This window comes from Mercenaria mercenaria, chromosome 6 (assembly GCF_021730395.1).
Source record: "Mercenaria mercenaria strain notata chromosome 6, MADL_Memer_1, whole genome shotgun sequence".
Classification (NCBI taxonomy): domain Eukaryota; kingdom Metazoa; phylum Mollusca; class Bivalvia; order Venerida; family Veneridae; genus Mercenaria; species Mercenaria mercenaria.
Genome location: NC_069366.1, coordinates 28,450,228 through 28,471,259, shown reverse-complemented (window position 1 = coordinate 28,471,259; position 21,032 = coordinate 28,450,228). Strand labels below are relative to the sequence as shown.

The 21,032-nt window shown below is 35.7% G+C and overlaps 1 protein-coding gene across 3 annotated transcripts; it reads right to left on the bottom strand.

Moving 5' to 3' along the window:
- Nucleotides 1–3,205: 3,205 nt before the first annotated feature.
- On the bottom strand, nt 3,206–18,672 carry LOC123549322 (UPF0489 protein C5orf22 homolog). 3 transcript variants are annotated; one of them, XM_045337319.2, is made up of 8 exons: nt 18,537–18,666; nt 17,086–17,247; nt 14,457–14,602; nt 11,972–12,121; nt 8,123–8,813; nt 7,583–7,686; nt 5,523–5,729; nt 3,206–4,502 (listed from the first exon to the last, which is right to left on the bottom strand). In XM_045337319.2, exons 2-8 carry the CDS (start codon nt 17,113–17,115, stop codon nt 4,367–4,369), a joined length of 1,464 nt encoding a protein of 487 aa, XP_045193254.2. In that variant the 5' UTR covers nt 17,116–17,247; nt 18,537–18,666; the 3' UTR covers nt 3,206–4,366. The 3 variants fall into 3 exon arrangements, with proteins under 3 accessions (XP_045193254.2, XP_045193255.2, XP_045193253.2); XM_045337320.2 differs by having other exon boundaries at nt 17,086–17,242; XM_045337318.2 differs by lacking the exon at nt 17,086–17,247 and having other exon boundaries at nt 18,537–18,672.
- Between the last annotated feature and the right edge of the window lie 2,360 nt (nt 18,673–21,032).

Sequence of the window (21,032 nt, the reverse complement as noted above, 5' to 3'; positions counted from 1 at the left end):
CCCTTTGAAAATGAATGCAATTTGTAAAGAAATAAAGATAAACAATTGCTGAAAACTGTGTTCCACCCTGTTATGCGAAATTTCACCACTCGCACGCTATTGCAAATGCATCAAAACGAACATGTGTAACAGTTCTTTGAAAATGATGAGTTTTTAAAGGCGTTTGGCTGTCTGGAAGTTGGGCCCCTTTAGGCAGTCCTTTTCCGGAATTCAGTGTTTATATCAGTATACTGACACTTGTTTCGTAAAGTAATATACACGTTTTACATGCTGTTCAATTTTAATGTTAAACAACTCTTTCTTTCTATGATTTGGTGTTGTTTGATTTTTGTTTCTTAAAGCATAATTCTAAACCTTAAACCTAACAAGACAAACAAAGTATCAAAACAGCAACAGAAGACTAGTGGTAGCTACTATGGTCAGGATTTTCACCTTTTCAGGGTTAGTTGAAAATATACACTTTTCACAAGGGGCCTTAGGAATCACCTACATTGTAATTTTAAAATCTACATGACCACACAAAATTCTGGTTGTTCCCATCATCAAAGACGGGTGCTAGAGTCACAAAATATGCCCATCAAGAGCTTGTTAGAAGGAAAGTTTTTGTTGCAGAACTGCACATATGATTCAAATATCATGACAGAAGCTTCAAAAATATGAATACAAGGGCTATCTTTAAACAAAAGTGCCAGACTTTCACAAAATACGCCTTCTAAATATTCAGTTACGTAAATTGAATGGCCATAATCCAAGAGTGCCTGGGGCAATTTGGGTGGCTATCCATCTTGGCCGAGATATTATGACGAAAAACACTGTCACCAACTAGTGAAGATCGGATGATAACTGTTTGACTTAGAGGGCGGACAAGGCTAAATTAGAAGTTTTTCAAGTAACTCAAGGGCTAAAATCGAACAGTGCCTTGGAAGATTTGGGTGGTTATCGAACCTGGCCAAGATATTATGTCAAACAACATTGTAAGCAAGTTCGGTGAAGACTGGATGAAAACTGTTTGATTTAGAGAGTGGACATGTTTTTGGACGCCAACCGCTCGCCCGCCACGTGTACACATAATACACCCACTTTTTTGGGTGGTTACTGAACCTGGCCGAGATATCATGCCCAACAACATTGTCAGCAAGTTTGGTGAAGATCAGATGAAAACCCTTTGACTTAGAGAGCAGACATGCTTTTGGATGCCAACCGCCCACCCACCGCAGGTGTTCACATAATACGCCCACTTTTTCAGAGACAGGCGTACAGAAAGATGGATGCTGCCTGAATTGCATATTTATCTGTGGATGTATAGCTAAAAATTTTAGTCTAAGTAGGTCTCTAGTCCAGGTACCGACACAAGTCTTGAGACTACCAGTATGTAGGTCACTGCACAGGTGAGTTTTGAGGAAAAGCTGAAAAATCTTTTTTAAATAATTATGACCTTGACCTTCACCCAAGTAACCCCAAACCCAGGCAGCTGGTAGGTCTCTATGCCAGTTACACACACACACATCAAATCTTAAGGTCCTAGGTAAAAAAATAAGTGATTTTTCAGTAAAAGTTAAAAAAAAATCTATTTTTAAAATAGATGGATAGATAAACAGTGCTATTAAGAAAGTCAGCCATTAGTTTTATTCATACTATAGTTTGTAAAATATGGTATGCAAGAAAAACAATCTACCACTGGTTGTAGTCTCAGATAAATTCATCTGGCTCTTGGGTAACTGTTTTTGTAACAGTGACCTTAATCTTGATCAAAGTGACGCCAAACCGCACCAACTGGTAGGTGTATAGACTGTGTCAGGATTATATGGTTTGAGTATCTATAATTGAGACAGTAAACGGGTCCTATCTCAAGGTGACTATGTCTTAGACTAGCTGACAAAGGAATAGATTGTCCTTTGCTACAGAATACAGGTGTTCCAGACTATATACAATATACTTTTATTTTTTTTTTTCCAGCTACCTTTGCTGTTTGATTAAAACCAATGATTTGAAAAGTGATTACATGTGTGCCAAAATTTATCTTAAATTAGGTATCTATCTCTAACTTACATGCCTAAACTCTATGGCTACAGTTTTAACACTATAGCTGAACAATCACTTACAGCTTGGATTATGCTCAGCTCCCCTGACATCTGACCTATTGACCTTGACTTAAGAGTGTCATGGGTGACCTGCATATAACGTTTGGTGATAATAGGTAGAAGCATTCATCAAGCCACTAAAAGGCCATAAAAGAAAATTCCATTCTTATTTTTGACTTTTGATCTCTAAGTGTGACCTTGACCTTAGACCTAGGAACCTGGTTCTTGCACATGACACTCTGTCTCATGGTGGTAAACATTTGTGCCAAGTTACATCAAAATCCCTCCTTGCATGAAGAAGAAATGCTTTGGACAAAGTCATTCTTGTATCTGACCTTTGACCTCTAAGTGTGTTCTTGACCTCAGATCTAGGGACCTGGTTTTTGTGCAATACACTCAGTCTCATGGTGGTGAACAGCTGTGCCAAGTAACATCAAAATCCCTCAATGTTTTAAGAAGAAATGCTCTGAACAAAGTAATTCCTGTATCTGATCTTTGGCCCTTAAGTGTGACCTTGACCTTAGAACTAGAATCCTGGTTCTTGTACACTACACTTTGTATCATGGTAATGAACAATTGTGCCAAATTACAACAAAATCCCTCCATGCATATGGAAGAAATGCCCTGGACCAAGTTGTTGTTCTTGTATCTGACATTTGCCTCTAAGTTTGACCTTGACCTTAGACCTAGGGACCTGGTTCTTGTGCATGACACTCTTACATGATGGTAAACATTTGTGCCAAGTTACGTAAAAATCCTTCCATGCATGAAGAAGAAATGTTCTGGACAATGTTTGTGGATGCCACTCGTCGCCAAGGGCGCTCCCATAATACATCCCGTCTTTCAGACAGGCGTATAAAAATGGAAGTATAACATCATACATATTACTTTACTGTGTTACATAACTTCAACCATCATTTTTTACCTCTATTACCTCTAATACTTTCAATGGAGTAGTCTAGCTAACAAACAAACAGACTGACAAAAAGGCAGCCAGATAGACAGACAAAAAATGAATGTATATTATCTTCTCACAAAATTATGGACACATCATTCTCTAAATAATTTTATAACAAACCCGTGGCAATGTTTTCAGTTTCAATCTTTGTTCAAGTGTATATACACAATTCTATATGAACATCGCTGTACAAAAATTAACATTTCATAGGGCTGATCCAGATCAGTGCATATCCATACTGTGTATTTATTCCCACATTCATACTATTTGTTTATTTCCACATCCACACTGTATATTTATTCCCTCATCTATACTGTACATTTATTCCCACATCTATATTGTACATATATTCCCACGTCCATACTGTCATCGATACTGTACATTTATTCCAACATCTATACTGTAAATTTATTCCCACATCCATACTGTACATTTATTCCAACATTTATATTGTAAATGTATTCCCACATTCAAACTGTACATTTATTCCAACATCTATATTGTAAATGTATTCCCACATCCATACTGTACATTTATTCCAACATCTATACTGTACATTTATTCCTACATCCATACTGTACATTTATTCCAACATCCATACTGTACATTTATTCCAACATCTATACTGTACATTTATTCCTACATCCATACTGTACATTTATTCCAACATTTATATTGTAAATGTATTCCCACATCCATACTGTACATTTATTCCAACATCTATACTGTACATTTATTCCTACATCCATACTGTACATTTATTCCAACATCCATACTGTACATTTATTCCAACATCTATACTGTACATTTATTCCAACATCTATACTGTACATTTATTCCCACATCCATACTGTACATTTATTCCAACATCTATACTGTACATTTATTCCAACATCCATACTGTACATTTATTCCCACATCCATACTGTACATTTATTCCAACATCTATACTGTACATTTATTCCTACATCCATACTGTACATTTATTCTTGCATCCATACTGTACATTTATTCCTACATCCATGCAGTTCATTTATCCACACATCCATGCTGTACATTCATTCCCACATCCATACTGTACATTTATTCCCACATCCATACTGTTCATTTATTCCCACATCCATACTGTTCATTTATTCCCCACATCCATACTGTTCATTTATTCCCCACATCCATACTTTTCATACATCAATTTCAGGGCTTCTATGCAACTGAGAAGGGAACATCAGACATCACAAATGTGCAGGCTGATCTGGATCCATACTGGTTGCACAGCCCTAATGCTGGTTTTTGCAAAGTGACTTAAATAAAGAATGTAAAATATGTATCACTGGCAATCCAATTCATCGTCCTTGTAAGCCAAATCTACAGAGATTTCTAAATAGAGTTCCTGTAGCATCGTTAACACACTGTCTTGTATCATGTCAACCTGGTTTGGAGGGCAGTAATCATCAGAACTAGATCTGAAAAAATAATAATATCATGTCAAATTTGCTTGTTTTTTGGGCTTCATTTGCCTGTTTAGTAATTTAATGTTGTCTAGCAAAATACTCAGAGAAAATTTAAGACTTTAGTAACAAGTACACATCAAATTTCCAGACATAATTACTATTAATTAGCAACCTCCCCATCTACCCCGGTCCACCCCAGTAAAACACGGTTTGTTGGACTATGTATATAATTTTCTGAATTCAAAGAAACATGTTCTAACTCTAACTAGCTATGCCAAACATGTGGCCTTATCGTGATAAAATGATATAAGACAGGAAAGGAATAAGCAATTACCGGTAAAAAAAGTCATACCAGCTTATAACATTATAAGCAAGATATGATTTTCTTGCACACCAGACTACTTATTGTTTTACCCATGCCAGAAAAAAACTTTCTGAAGCTCATAATGGTGACTTACAAACTACATCTATGGAGTAGATTCTTGCATTATTTATAAATTTTTCATGTAAAATTTGATAAAAATCAAAATACTGTGAAAGCTGCTGTTTGTTCCTCTTGATTCATAAAGTTATTTTACCAGCATAGCATAACGGTATGTTACAAAATGATTAAATTATACCAATTATCATCAATGTTGTTGAAATGTCACGACATTATTTCTGTTTACAGACATCAATTTCCCAAACATTGCTCAAATACACAAATATAAGAGACAGTGCTATTAACAAAAATCAGCCATTAGTTTTATTCATACTATTATTCTTAAAATATGGTATGCAAGAAAAATAATCTACCACTGGTTGTAGTCTCAGATAAATTCATCTGGCTCTTGGGTAACTTTTTTGTAGCAACTCAGCAAAGCCTTATTGCCTCCAAAGCAGTTACCCTTGAACCGGATTTTCCCATCTGCATCTACAACCAGTGACAGGATATTACAGTCGTAATGATGTTGTCCACGGAAATATGAATAATGCAATGAAAGTTTGACAAAAATTCAGTCATTTAGTGAGAAAAAGAACTTTAAATATTACCTTGCAACAGTTATGTAAGTTGGTTTTGGTAGATATGAGAGCATATCTTGAGTTGTGTCAACAAGGGAGGTAATCTGAGAGTTAGAACTGACATGATGAGGTAACTCTGTGTCATCGCACGTGCAACCTGCCTCATGTAACAGCTCATAATCTATCTTTGGACTTGTCTGCTTCAAATCTGAGATCAATGTCTTTATAAGGTCAGCTCTGAAATATTTTATACGTATTTATGAGGTTACATTCTTCAAGCATACTAAAATCGATCGAATATTGTAAGAAGCTGTAAACTTTAAAAAAATGTCTCCAAGATGTAAAATACATTAGGATCCAAAATATATCAGGGATTATTCTGATTACTAATTAGGGGTGCAAATTTTTTGTTAATGATTTATGAGGGAACTGGATTGTGATGTACAATGCTTACATAATAAGATCTTTAACAGACATGAAATGTAATAAATAGCACAATGGATACGAGACTCAAGATTTGGAAAAAGAAAAAAAAAAAAATGCAGCAACGTTACAGCAGCTGCCAAATGTCTTCTTACAAAAAAAAAACTGGTTGCTTGTATCTATATAAACATAAAAATTCTCTCTTGATAATCTGAATCCACAGTTTCATAAAAAATATTCATCATTTGATAGATATTCTGATTTTTTTTTAGAGTGTCATTAGTTAAGACATAATTTATAGCAAAAGAGTGTTTTAACACTATTTGTGCATGATGGGCAGTTATATGTCGGGCGTAATAATTTCATGAGGCTGCAGCCCCGAGTGAAATTATTTGTATGATGTATTAATGCCCGAGTGTATAAATAGTGTTAAATAGTGTTAAAACACAGTTTTGCTATAAATTATTTAGATTTTAATATGCCTTTAATCTAAAATGGTAGAAAAATATGGTAGCACTCTTCCTTGATCCCAACAAAAACTTTGACATCACCACACATTAACGTGACATCATTCTAGCATTAGCATGTTTTAACAGAGACAAGCATATTAGACTTTAACTTAAAGTAAGTAGACAACTGCTTTCTGTTACAAGATTTTGCACTTAAGGGACTATGGCAACCAAGGCCAAATCCATCCTCACTCAACCAATCAGCATCCAGCTTAGGAGTCAGATACTACCATACACCACGGCAAAGTCCCTTATTGCAGTATCGTCTCGGCCATAAAATTCTTACTATGTAAAATCTAGAGGTGTGTCCAACGGACACAGGTGCCCCAAATCTCCTGCCACTGTACATGGTTTTATGACTGTAGGTGAAATATTTTTAAGATATATGCAACATAAACTTCTTTTAAGCACATGTGAATTTTTCACTAAGTAAAGGACTATATTACTCTGGTCTGGTAGAGTAAAATCCGAAACAGAACACAAGATGCACAGCTTCACATGCTATAAAACAATCCCCTAATGTTTTATTACTCTAAGTCAAATACTTCTAGAGATACATACCATAAACTTGTATGCCCTTTATGCAAATTTTTGACGATCAAGGACCATAACTCTGGTCTGACTGATAAAAATCCATAACGAATCTCAGGGGCACAACAGTTACTTCACATGCTGAATAATATTCTGATTATTTTTCCTAACCATAGGTCAAATACTTTTTGAGAAATGTGCATATTTCTGACTAAGTCAAGGGCCATAACTCTGGCCTGCCTGAGTGACATTTCTAACAAAACCCCAGGTGCACAACTTCACATGCTGAATAATGTTCCTGTAATGCTTCATAATTCTAGGTAATATACTTTTTGAGGTAAATGCGACACAAACTTTGGCCCTTTTTATGCATATTTTTTGACTAAGTCGAGGGTCATAACTCTGGTCTCGGTGTGTGAGATCATCCCAATTCAAACACAAGGTACACACCTTCCCGTACTGAATAGTAATCCTATAAGGTTTGATGACTCTGGGTCAAATACTTTTTGAGACATGCACATCACAAATTCAGATGCACAAGGGCAACAAGGACTCCCCCTCAACCCCCCCCCCTCCCACCCCAAAAAAAGAAGAAGAAAATTCTAGCCTTATTAAACATTAACAGACCTGGAGTGTTTTATTTCTGTATTCTCATCCTCAGTCAGGTTACTAAACACCTGTTTTAAATCCTTCAATTGTTTCTGCCTGTTTGAAACACATGTTTCAACATCCTGAAAACAAATAAAATGTTTCACATTCTGGTAAATACATAAAAGTTTAACTCTTTTTTTATCCTTTTATATGGTTTAATGCTGCCTTTCTATTGTGTCTCAGTATAGAATGGCTGTAAATTAATAACTGTTCCTGTATGGATTCAGCATCTGTGCTGACTTTTTTGGTAAGGAACTTAATACTTTTTTACATATCTAATGATAGGAGGGGAAAGATCAACCTGACATTTTTTTATGTTTGTAACTGACATTTTCACATCTTTACGAGAGGCGGGGAAAAAGAAAAGAGAATATACTCGATTAATGTCAATAATTCATCTTCAAGCAAAGATCAGAAATATAATATCTTTAAAACCTTAAAACACACAGAACTGCATTGCACTTTAACAAAAAACATAATACATGTATAACAAAACATACAGAATGTTTTATGTACCTGTTCTGACATGCTAGCAGGCCTTTCAAACTTATAAAGCTCCTGTAAAATGTTGTACTGTTTTCCCCCATACATCTGTCTGAATGGGTTCATCGTTGAATAAAAATCTAAATCTATATCTAATACATAATTCTGTCCCTGAAGTTGAGCAGATAACTCTTGCAAGGTGTCTTCTGATGGTAAGCAGAGTTGTTGACCTTTATCTGTACATGTAGCAGAATTATCACATTTTTCAGGAAGTATCACATTAGTCTTGTCAATTTTTTGCCTTTTTGAATCTTTCACATCACATAAATCTTTCAAGCATATTTCAGCATTGTTACTGGTATTAGCCTTGCTATTGTCAATAGAGTTTTCAGGAGAAGTTTGCCTTTTAACTCCTGTCAGATGTTTGTCCATGCCAGTCACATTACTCACTTCATGCTTTTTGTGTTTCAACCTTTCATTATCACCACAATCATTTTTTAGATTTTCTTCAATTTGTTTATCATCATCCACTGTAACGTTTGTCTTTGTAACTTCTCCATCACAATTCCTTCCAACATCTGTATCACCAATACCTCCTTCAGTGTCAGACCAGTCTCTGGGTTTCAGAGTCACTATTGTAAACCTGAGCCGCTTTTTGTTACTTAGCTGTCCCTCTGGAACATATAGTGTTTCACTGATAAAGTAACTCTCAGTACAAGTAGTCCTGTGAAAAGAAAACTGATACTATGTAAACCTGACAAACTCTTTCCTAAAAGCAAGAAGTGAGGTGCAATTTTTTGACAGTTTTGCTATTTTGAACACTTTCAAATATATATTTAGAGTAACTGTTACTGTTGAACAATTATTAAAATGCCTTTTCACAAAGATTACAGTGAGGATAAAAGATCTTATTCAGTGCTTGGTGATGGGGGTAGTTTGGGGATGGGGCTGGAGGATGGGGGAGGGGGTGCCAGTCTTCAAATTTCAGCACAGTAAAATATACCTCACCTACATAGCCTATTAACATGACAAAATAGACTTACCATGACACTAGCTTGATTTGAATGTTGTAATTGGCTCAGACTTGGATCACTCTCTGTCAATGTCATCTGGTGAGTAAATTTATTACCTCACAACATTACTATCTTTCTAAAGTTAAAATATGATTAAAAATTGTCTTAAAATCAGCTTGAAATGTGCAGATCACTTTAATCATTGGCTTTAATCTTTAATAATCTTGAGAAAAAGCACATGGACCTAAATATGGACCTTTATTTCACCATTTTATAGGCCATATGTTTATTTGCAACTGTGAGAAGTTTCATTAAAATCTACATTGTAGAAAATATTCATTTGCGAAAATGTTATCAAACTTGTGATTTTCCTATATACAAAAGTACTCCCATTATGAAAACTTGTGCTAGGTAAAAAACTTTTCAGATCAGTTGAGCAAAAAGTCAAGCACATGACCTTATCTTTTTAATTTCCAAGTTCTCTACTGGTAAGTATATTCTGAAGTTTTGAAAAATCAGGATTTAATCAAATTCTACATTACAGAAATGTTTTTACATGCAGAACTGCCTTAAAGCGTGATAATGCTATTTGTGTTTTATAATGGGTACTGGATTTCTGAAGTCAGTTCACATATTTGATTTATTGATTGAAAAAGGATAATAAAATGTTAATATGAAAAGAATGTCATTATCAGTCTCCTGTAGTTCAAAATGAAGTGTCATGACAGAGAATCTGCGTGGCTGACCTTTCAATGTTTTAGGTTATTTTATTCAAACTATTTAAAGAAAAAGGTCATGGATATTAATTTAAGAAGTCCAGACACATGCATGACACATTTCTAATGTCCACATGCATGATACAGATTTTTGTTTCTGTCATCTTGTATTTGTTTTGAAAATACAAGTTATTTTGCTTAGTTTATTTGTCATCCAATGCTGTTAAATTGTTTTAATTCTCAAGAAATGAGAAATAACAGTTTCTCACCTTTTGCCCACCTTCCAGCCAAGGGTTGTTTTTTTACTAAGAGGGGAAGAGGCCCAGGCATGTGATTTCAGGGAAATAGCTTGGTATTTGGGAAACCAGGTATAAAGTAAAAAACTTTTTAGGAAAATTGTATGTCTTGAAAGCAATTTTCTGAAAAGAAGAGGTCTGTAAACAGCCCCTATTACTCAAGATAAAAACCCCTGCAACCAAACTTTACAGAGTAAGGCAGAGTAAGACAGCAAATACACACGCTGAATATGGTCTTTTTAGCAAACCTAACAGGACAAGATAGACCTGCCACAGAAACAAATTGGGATTTGATTCTAGGTACAATGTATATGTATTTGTTGATCAAACATATTCACAAGTTCTCAAGATATTCAGCAGAAATTGTTTTTGTTCTAACAGTCACTGTGATCTTAACCCTCTGACCTCAAAATCACTTGGAGTGATACACTGCCCACTGGCAATGTGCATGCCAAGTTTGGAGACTGAATAACAAGGAGTTCTCAAGATCCTGAACAGAAACTTTTTATTTTCATTAACAGTCAACGCGACCTTGACCCTAAATCCAATAACCTCAAAATCAAGATAAGTCATGCACAACTCATAAGTTGGTTCAGCTGAGGATCATAGATCAAGGCATTCTCAAGATATTCATCAGGGTCATCTGCTCCTCATGAGCAATATGCATATCAAGCTTTTTGTTGGGTTTCGAGTCACACGGACACCACCAAGGTCATATAATGATGTTTCCAGCTTTTTATTGTGAAGGAAGACCACAAGTTGTTGTTCAGGCTTGGGCAGGCACCTGGGCAGAACCACCAATCTTCCTTAAGCCAGCAGGATGGCTTCCTTGCATGTGACTTGAAGTCAGCAACCTCAATCACTCAGCCACAGATGCCCTATCTTCTTAAATTAAAGAGCAGAAACAAAATTGCTAACAGATGGATCAACAGATAAACAGATGGACAACCAGTGCCACCACATAATACATCCTTTCGGCATATACCTATCATTCAGACATGATTCCATGTAGATCATGTAGAAAATGTTGTCTCTTGAATGTTAACAACATTTTTCTATGATTTGACCTAGTGTCGACCCCTGATGACCAAGTTTCTGATTTCACCAAGAAGTCATCAAGACAAACATCGTGGCCATATCTCTCTCTCTGTGGCCTACAAAGTCTTAACAAAATTTATCTATGATGTAACCCAGTCACCTAGAGTTTTAACTCCAGATGATCCAGTTCTGAGCTTGACCTATAGTTTAAGGAGACAAACATTCTGACCATACTTCATGAAAAATAGGTAGAAATGTGACCTCTAGAGTGTTAACAAAGCTTCTCTATGACTTGACTCAGTGATAGCCTAGTTTTTTTTACCTCATATTACCTAGATTTGAACTTGACCTAAACTTAATCATGACACTTATTCTGGTGACCTTTTATGAAGGTCAATAAAAAAATGCTGCCTCTGCAGTGTAAACAAAGTTTTCCTTTTATTTGACCAAGTGAACTAGTTTTTCGACCAAAATGACCCTCTTTCAAACTCAATCTAGATTTTATTGGGACCACTACTGTGACCAAAAGTAATGAAAATCTGTTAGACCTCTAGAATGTTCAGAAGGCTTTACAATGATTTTCCAGTATCAAACTTATCAGAGATTTCATTGAGGCAAACATCCTGACCATGTTTCATGAGATGCAGTCAAAATTATGACTGAAATGTTTACAGTAATATTCTTGATGACGGACAATATATAACTGACAGTGGGTACAAGATAACAATATAATATACTAAGCTCACCTTGAGCACTGTGCTCAGCTGAGCTAAAATTTAAACTCCATGCAAAGTTTTCATTTAAAATATTTTGTATTACCTAATAGTTCCAGTCTTCTGACATTTCCCAACATAGAACTTGATAGATTTGTCATCAATCTGTGAGCACCATGGTGGTTTTATCCACACAATATGAGATATATGACCTGCATAAACTGCTGGAAGTATCCAATTCTCTATATTCAATGTGCTGAAAAATACACAGAAAATAGTTCTCTATATACTATGTGTTGAAAAATACACAGAAAATAGTTCTCTATATACAATGTGTTGAAAAATACACAGAATATAGTTCTCTATATACAATTTGTTGAAAAATACACAAAACATAATTCTCTGTACACAAAGTACTTATTACTGCCGAAAAGTAACATAAAATAGTTCCCTATACTCAAAATTGTACTCTATATTCAATGTGCTGAAAACCACACAGAAAATAGTAAACTATCACTCAGTTTACTGAAATAAATAATCCCTCCACACCCTTCACTTTAATCATCTAAAACCAATGCTAAATGTAGCAGCAATAAAGTGCCTTCTATGTGTATATGCCTGCTGTTATCATAACTCCAATATTATATCATATGATGAGAATGAAGCAAGTAAATCAACTGAATAAAATTATATTCAACTAATGTCACTGAATAAAAGTATATTCAACTCATTGGTGAACAATAAACAAGAGCTGTCGGATGACAGCGCGCTCAACTATACGAAGAATTGATTGAAGGATGGGATCAAAATATTACCAAAGATATTCAGACAAAAGAAAAAAAGATTAGACAAACAATGTTCCTGTATTTGTGGATTTCGATAAGTCTTGCACTAAATGGCAATGTTTGAACCAATTTCAAAGTCCAAAAAGGGCCATAATTCAGCCAAAATTGTAGTCAAAGTTATGTACTCTTGCCTACAGATTGAAATCATGATGATAAACAAGTGTTCAAAGTTTAAAAGCAATATGTCAAATAGTTTTGACAAAACATGGACTTGTATGAAAACAGAACAAATTTCCAAGTCCAAAAAGGGCCATAATTCAGCCAAAATAGATGACAGAGTTATGTACTCTTTCCTACAGATAGAGACTATTATACTGAACATGTGATAAAAGTTTCAAAGCCATATGTCAAACACTTTACACAAAATATTAACTGGTACGAAAAACTTAACCAAGATTTCTAAGTCAAAAGGAGCCATAATTCAGCCAAAATCCTTGATGGGGTTATGTACTCTTGCCTATAACTGGACATGGTGATGGTAAATAGGTGTTGAAAGTTTCAAAGCTTTATCTCAAAAGACTTTGTCAAAATATGAACTGGTAAGAAAAACTTAACCCAGATTTCTAAGTCAAAAGGGGCCATAATTCAACCAAAATCCTTGATGGAGTTATGTACTCTTGCCTATAACTGGACATGGTGAAGGTAAACAGGTGTTGAAAGTTTCAAAGCTTTATCACAAAAGACTTTGTCAAAATATGAACTGGTACGAAAAACTTAACCAAGATTTCTAAGTCAAAAAGGGCCATAATTCAGCCAAATTCCTTGATGGAGTTATGTTCTCTTGCCTATAACTGGGCATGGTGATGGTAAACAAATGTTGAAAGTTTCAAAGCTTTATCACAAAAGACTTTGTCAAAATATGAACTGGTACGAAAAACTTAACCAAGATTTCTAAGACAAAAGGGGCCATAATTCAGCCAAAATCCTTGATGGAGTTATGTGCTCTTGCCTATAAATAGTCATGGTGATGGTAAACAAGTGTTGAAAGTTTCAAAGCTTTATCTCAAAAGACTTTGTCAAAATGTGGACTGGTACGAAAAACTTAACCAAGGTGTGACGCCGACGCCGATGCCGTGGTGAGTAGGATAGCTCTACTTATTCTTCGAATAGTTGAGCTAAAAGCGGTTTATATTTTGCCCATAAAATACTTTATTTCATATTGTAGCTTGTACGTAATCAATTTGCTAAAAAAGCAAGGCAAAAATTTATAGCTAGAGAAATATCATATAACCTGCTTCAGTCATGTAATCATGTTCACTTTAGGGAGTCTGGTGGTTGGACTACACACCAGTGATATGGGTTCAACTCACAGCTAATATCCTGACTAGAGTTCAGTGCTGGGTGATTTGCTGAAACTTACTGGTACTGTTTCCAGCTGTATCCACCTAAACTGGATGCTGAGGAGGTAAATATGAAACCTGCCACGTGCTTGGTTGGAAATAAGTATTCCATCCTTTCTATAGTTAGGACTTTCGCCGATTACCCATACAAGACAAGAAACCTTCCCTTTACCTTCAAACAAATTATTGTTAACCCTTTTCACGCTGAACACGACTGATTCTGCATTTGGGATCTGTGCAGATCATGATCAGTCCGACTGTTGGCCATTCAGTCAGTAACTTTTTGGTATGCACCCCTTTAACAGTTAAAGGGTACTGTCCAAATTGAAAGATGGACAAGTTCATTATAAGAAATTTAGCAAGGTAAGGGTTAATAAGCTAGATTATATATAAAGAAAACACTTACTCAAATAATTCTTGTTTATCATATACATTATCTGCCGGCATATCCACAGGGATCAGCATGTCAGGATGAGAGTCAAGGTGCACTAGTGTGATGCCTTCCAATGGCAGGTGCTTTGATCCAATGGAACGATAAATGTGAGGGAGAACCTGCAGATATAGAGAGATTCATACTGGCATCAGTATACACAAAGCAACAGTAATAAACAGTATTGTAACTGGCCATTTTCTCACAAAATCAAGTGATCAGTTAATTAATTGCCTAGACTCTTAGAAATACACTAGATGCCCACGGGCAACATGTCTAGACCACCAGCTGTCAAAAGGACTGGGAGTTACACGCCACATTCTGTCTCATTGAGGCAAACATTAATGCCAGATAAAAAAGGGCAAAGTTACAGCCCCGACAAGCTCTAAAATGACCTTTGACCCCCAAGTGTGACCTTGATCTTTGAGGTAGAGACCCGAGGTTTGCGCTTGACACTCCATCTCATAGCAGTGAACATTTACCAGTCAGGGGTGTAACTGTTTCAAGTTATCGCAGTTTATAACCAATTTGAGTTATTGCTTATATTTTCATAACTTGTTTCAGTTATCATAAAATATTACAAAGCCCTCCTGTGCCAATTCCTCATGTTGAATGTGACTAATGCAATCATTTCCTGAATCCTTGAACTCTTATCTCTCCAGCTATGCAGTAAATTTTTTTACGCAAGGCTGATCAAGTTTTACGCAAGAGGTTTAAAGCTATAAAACTCTTAGCATCCAATTATGCTTATCAGGTCATGATCAGACTAAATGAGAATTTAAACCCGCCCGCTTAGCTCAGTAGGTAAGAGCGTTGGTCTACGGATCGCGGGTCGCGAGTTCGATCCTCGGCGGGGCGTATGTTCTCCGTACTATTTGATAAACGACATTGTGCTGCAGTCATTAGTCCTCCACCTCTGATTCATGTGGGAGTTGGCAGTTACTTGCGGAGACAGGTTTGTACTGGTACAGAATCCAGGAACATGGTTAGTTAACTGCCTGCCGTTACATGACTGAAATACTGTTGAAAAACGGCGTTAAACCCAAAACAAACAAACAAACAAATGAGAATTTGATTAACTACAGGTTGCTACTTATTTCACTGTATAGGTCACTTTGTGAGAACAGCAAAAAGACTTTTTTTGAATAACTTACCTGAGTTAACTTAGATTTTATAACTAATACAGGTTATAAAATGCTTGAAAAAGTAACTGAAATAGGTTACATAACTTAAAACAGTTACACCCCTGACTGTTTACGTCATACCTATCAAAGTTATGGCCTGGACAAGCTCTGAAATGACCTTTGACCCCTAACTGTGACCCTGACCTTTGAGATAGGAACCTGCAGTTTGGACATGACACTCCGCCTCATTAAGTTAAACATTCATGCCAAATATAAACAAGATTCCTCAATGCATGTTAGTTATGGGCCGGACAAGATCTGACATGACCTTTGTCCCCCAACTATGACCTTGACCTTTGAGATAGGAACCTGGGATTTGTGCATGACACTCCATCTCACTGAGGTTAACATTCACGCCAAATACAAACACAAGATTGCTCCCTGCATGTCAAAGTTATGGTCTGGACAAACAAATCCGGATGGACGGACGCATGACCCGCATACACCGAACTGCCATTTGGACAACTATGTCTTCCCTTCCGCAAGTGGGCTCAACAAAAAGTGTCTTCATTGGTGAACAAAATCTCATAGGTTTTCATGAGATTTAATGAAATTTGGCAGTATGTATTTGTGATAGTTTCTGTTCTGATTTATTTCATACATCTTTGGTACATACCACGTAGATATAAATACCATTCAATTTTGATACAACTGATACGAAAAAATACTGCAATTTATGTTGAAAAAGTAAACTTCAAAGAGAAATCAATATTGGAATACTGTAGAAGCTAGAAATGTGTCCACCTTGCTATGTCGTGTCAGCATACAAACGTGTGTGTCCTATGAGGTTTGGCACAACAGACAATATATTACAATGCCATTATTTTTTATGACAAAATGGCTGATGTAAAGAACGTTTTCAATGGCGAAGACAATTATGTTTTTTATACAAATAGGATTGAACCTACTATTTAATCTTGTTAGTTCGCATTTAGCCTGTTCTGACAGTTTGTAACATTATTTCCAACTTGCACTGATTGCTTGATGTGTTTCAGAGGGAAGATTGTGATGTCAAAAATGTGTGAGATTTATTGGGATAAAGAGAAAACTACTACTTTGCAGGCCAATGCTCTCTGTTTTGCATAAACTGTTTGCAACTGAACTTTGAAGAAAGATTTTTCTGAAATATTATACACTGGCACAAAATACTGCAAGTCACAGATAAGGAAATACATTTATTTTAAAAACTGCAGACATGGAAGCAATGTACATCTCAAAATGCTAGCTCATTTCCTAGGCCAACTAACTGTATGCGAGTCACAATATTTTGATGATTTTTGCATAGATCAATATCTCTCCTCCATGTACAACATAGGAAGGATCTTTTTTGTGGTGTACCTTCCGTGATGATTCTATGCAGCGATTTTTTTAATCACATTTTAACTATTAAAAACAAAAACATTAGTGAAATTTTAAGATACCTTGAAAGAATATCCATTTCTTCCTTCCATTCAATTCATGTTTATGTGAATAAACGGCAATGACTTTGTCACTGTTTTAAACAACACACTATAAAGTTAACACACATTTTACATGGCTCCGCTTTGTGTCACGTGACCGATAACTGTCAACCGCCAGCTGTACTGAATGTAATGGCAGACATGTAAATACAGCGAGGTATAGTGTTTACGCTTTATTAATGAGTTTTACTGTTGTGTTTAAACCATAAAATGATTCAGTTTTACTTTGTTTTAAGATTTCATCGTTTAAGTATACTGCCTGATTGTGTTTATACCTGAATCTATTATCACAACAGAAAAGATTTTGACGTAAAGAGTGGGATTCTGCCCTATCACGAAAATATCTTAGTCCAACAAATTTGACGCGATCCTAGGAAATATTGAGATAATATTTTCATATGGGCAATATCCCCACTCACTTCAAACACTCAAAAGTCCAAAATAATGGAAGCAATTTCCGATGAGATTTTCGTCGCTGCCGACGCTTTACATGCTACTGCTTCAATACCAGTATAGATTTAAATGCCGATTATGTCACAAATTGGCCATAAATTCAAACAAAACTTACATGTATCGAAAGGGGATTCAATTCCTCATTGATTTATATAAAAATTATCAAATAATATCCAATATTATGAATTTTCTGGTGATTTAATCCTATGTATGCACTGTACACAATTAACATCTTCACACCAATATGCGCAAGCGATAAAACCAATACCTTTACACGACCGTATACTGTGATTTATCCTCCATTATTTTGGTCCTTGAAAGTTTTGATGTTTAGATTGCCCCGTCACAAATTTAAAACAATCTTCATTTCCCTGCTAGTCAAAATAATTCGTGACATTATCGGCATTTAAACCTATAGCATGTAAAGCATTAGTCATAGCTTCTATTTTGTGTAAACAGCTGATTGCATGTATTCACATTCAGAGCTCTATGTATAGATCTAATGGGCAGTATCCCCACTCGCGTCAAACAATCAAAAGACCAAAATAGTGGAAGCAATTTCCGATGAAATTTTCATCGCTACCGATGCTTTACTAGATCTATACATAGAGATCTGAATTCGGCTATCCCTATCTGGCCTTAGTCAAACATGCGATCAGCTGTTTTGACGGAATAGAAGCTATGACTAATTGCCCATATGAAAAAATTATCTCAATATTTCCTAGGATCACGTCGTTGGACTAATTTCCCTGCATGACCTTTTGGCATTTGTTTTCTTTGAAAACATATTATTGTAAAATATATTTAAATGTAAATGGCACACGATCACATATTATACCCTAGGTATGTTACTATATATCAACTGTGTAGTCAACATGTCATATTTGACAACTGTGTCAACTGGAAATAAATTATTATTCAATTTTTAAATGAGAGAATGTCATCAGAGAATAAATTACATTATGATGGTCTTCTTCAATAACAACTGGAAGCACTGGATATTTCTTCATTTTGAAACACTGAATGAGCGACTGAAAGTTTCAAAATTCTTTGTTGCAATTCAAAGTCATGGAGGCTGACATATTGTTGTGACTATTCGCCGTATGGTACCGTACCTCTGCATCTGCATCTGCATCTGTACGTGACCTGCGCAAGAATAAAAGATAAAAGAGAGATGAAAAGTAAAGTATGAAAAGACTCTGACAAGTGCAATACAGACAACTCGCCAATAGCGGGTCACTATCAACACTTTTAGCATGTGGTGAAGAATGTTTAGACTTTCATGATATCTAAACTTACTAACACTTGAAACTGTTGCTCACATTCATTTAAATGTTTGATTTATTTGAATCTATCTTTTATGTCTGAAGTTATGATGAAATATTTAAACCTGTCCGATTCACCAAGAGGGGGTCACTTTTGCCAATAGACGGTCATCTAGTTTATCATATTTTCTATCCATTTAAAACAGTCTTTTTTTCTGACAAAACATGACTGTGGTATCGGAAATAAACATTTCAAGGCAGAATATAATGAGAATCAGTATGTTTCAATTTCAAACAGGAGATACTAGGTAAAAGGAATATAGCGCTAGTTTTCACAGTTGTATTTCTAAGCATAATTAGCACCAACTATATCTAAAACAAAAAAAGTATTGATGCACAGAACCTTATTCATTTATCTAAATTTGCCAGTTCAAACCATTATTACATCAAATCAACCATTGATTTGTATTTTTAAGCAGAATAAACAATCTTTTGATTATCACTGATATGGGTGACCCTTTATTGGCTAAATGGCCGCCTCTGCTTGATGGCACTTTTTTTCATCAAAGTCAATCTAAAATTCATAATCGTATCATTCCTATGAAAGTGTGTGTTTCACTCTTCAAAATGGTACCACATTTGTGTGGTTTTATCTAAGAAACTGTGAGGTATGCTTAAAAATATTCTACTTCGAAGAATTCAAGAGTGCTAAAATCCAAGTCAGGAAACTGGTTGCAAGAGTTATCTATTCATGGAACTCAAACTCATTAGATTAGATCCATCTTCTTTTGGTGTAATAATTGCTAAGTGATAAGTTTATATTACTAGATACTTAAACATTGTATACTCTAATACGTATTAAAGAGATTCACATTTTATTTTCAAGTGACCCGCTATTGGCAATGATTCTCTATTGGCGAGTTGACTGTATAGTAAAAGTAAGGAAGAAAAAGTAAAAGACTGCCCAGTTGTGATATTCCTCAAAAGACTATACTCTGGCTTGCGTGGCACTACCAGGGAAGTGTCCCTGCCAGCACAGCTCACGAGTCTTATCATTGAAAATACCACAACTGGGGGAAATGCTTCATTTAGAAGGGTTGGTTCCCTCTTAAAATGTGCCAAAGAGGGAGCCTCAGGAACTGATGCTGGCAGTGCGTTCCATTGGCGAGTGGTTCTCGGGAAGAAGATCTCGAGCTCTGTATTTAAACTGATCGCTGGATGGTTGGTAAAGTTGGAACTGAATTTGGTGCCCGGATCTGGTCATGGAAGTCCTTTGTCTGAGGTATGCATCTGTTTGAATATCGATTAAGTTATGATAGATCTTGTAGAGGATTGTGAGTTGAAGTTTAGTCCGTCTAGCTTCTAGAGTTTCCAACCTTAACTACAATATAATAAAAACCACAAAAATAAAAGTAAAGACTTAAGTCAGTTATATATAACACAGAAATACCTAACGTTGATCTTAGTACACACCTCAGTATTTTGAGGTCGACAACTGTATCTCGTACAGCGGAGGAAAATGTTGAGCGCAATATTCAGAAAGCCAGAAGAACACTTTACAGTAAAAGTTTATGCCAAGTGGTCTACATGGACACAACGGGCTCGGCCCTGCTACTTGTCTTCAGCTGTTACAAATGTATGTTATCCCGGTGCTCAGATATGGACTTGAAGTTGTTTTACCAAATAAGGTCTTCCAAAAGAAACTGTTAAAGTATATTTTGTCTGTTCCACAAAATACAGCGGACTCGTCAATGTATATTTTAAGTGGCTTTCTTCCAGTTGAAGCCCACATTCATAAAAAGGCTCTAAAACTGTTCAATAATGTATGTCATCAGCCTGATAACTCTGTTGAAAAAGAAATAGCTGAAAGACAACTGACAAATCCGTAAAAAGTAATAGCTGGTTTATTGAAATAATGTAACTTTTTTGGAAATACGAACTCGGTAGCGTGGATGATCTATTGTGTAATCATGTGGATAAATACAGCTAAAAGAAAACAGTGAACGAGGCAGTGAACAAACATTGGAAGGAAGATATCTTGATTATTGCGAAATACCATCATTCTATCAGGTTTTTGAACACTAGTTATTTCATTCCTGGAAAGCCACATCCTTCATTAAGCATACAAACAAACTCTTTAAGAGATTACAACAGAATACCAGTGAAACTTAAATTGCTTACTGGGACTTA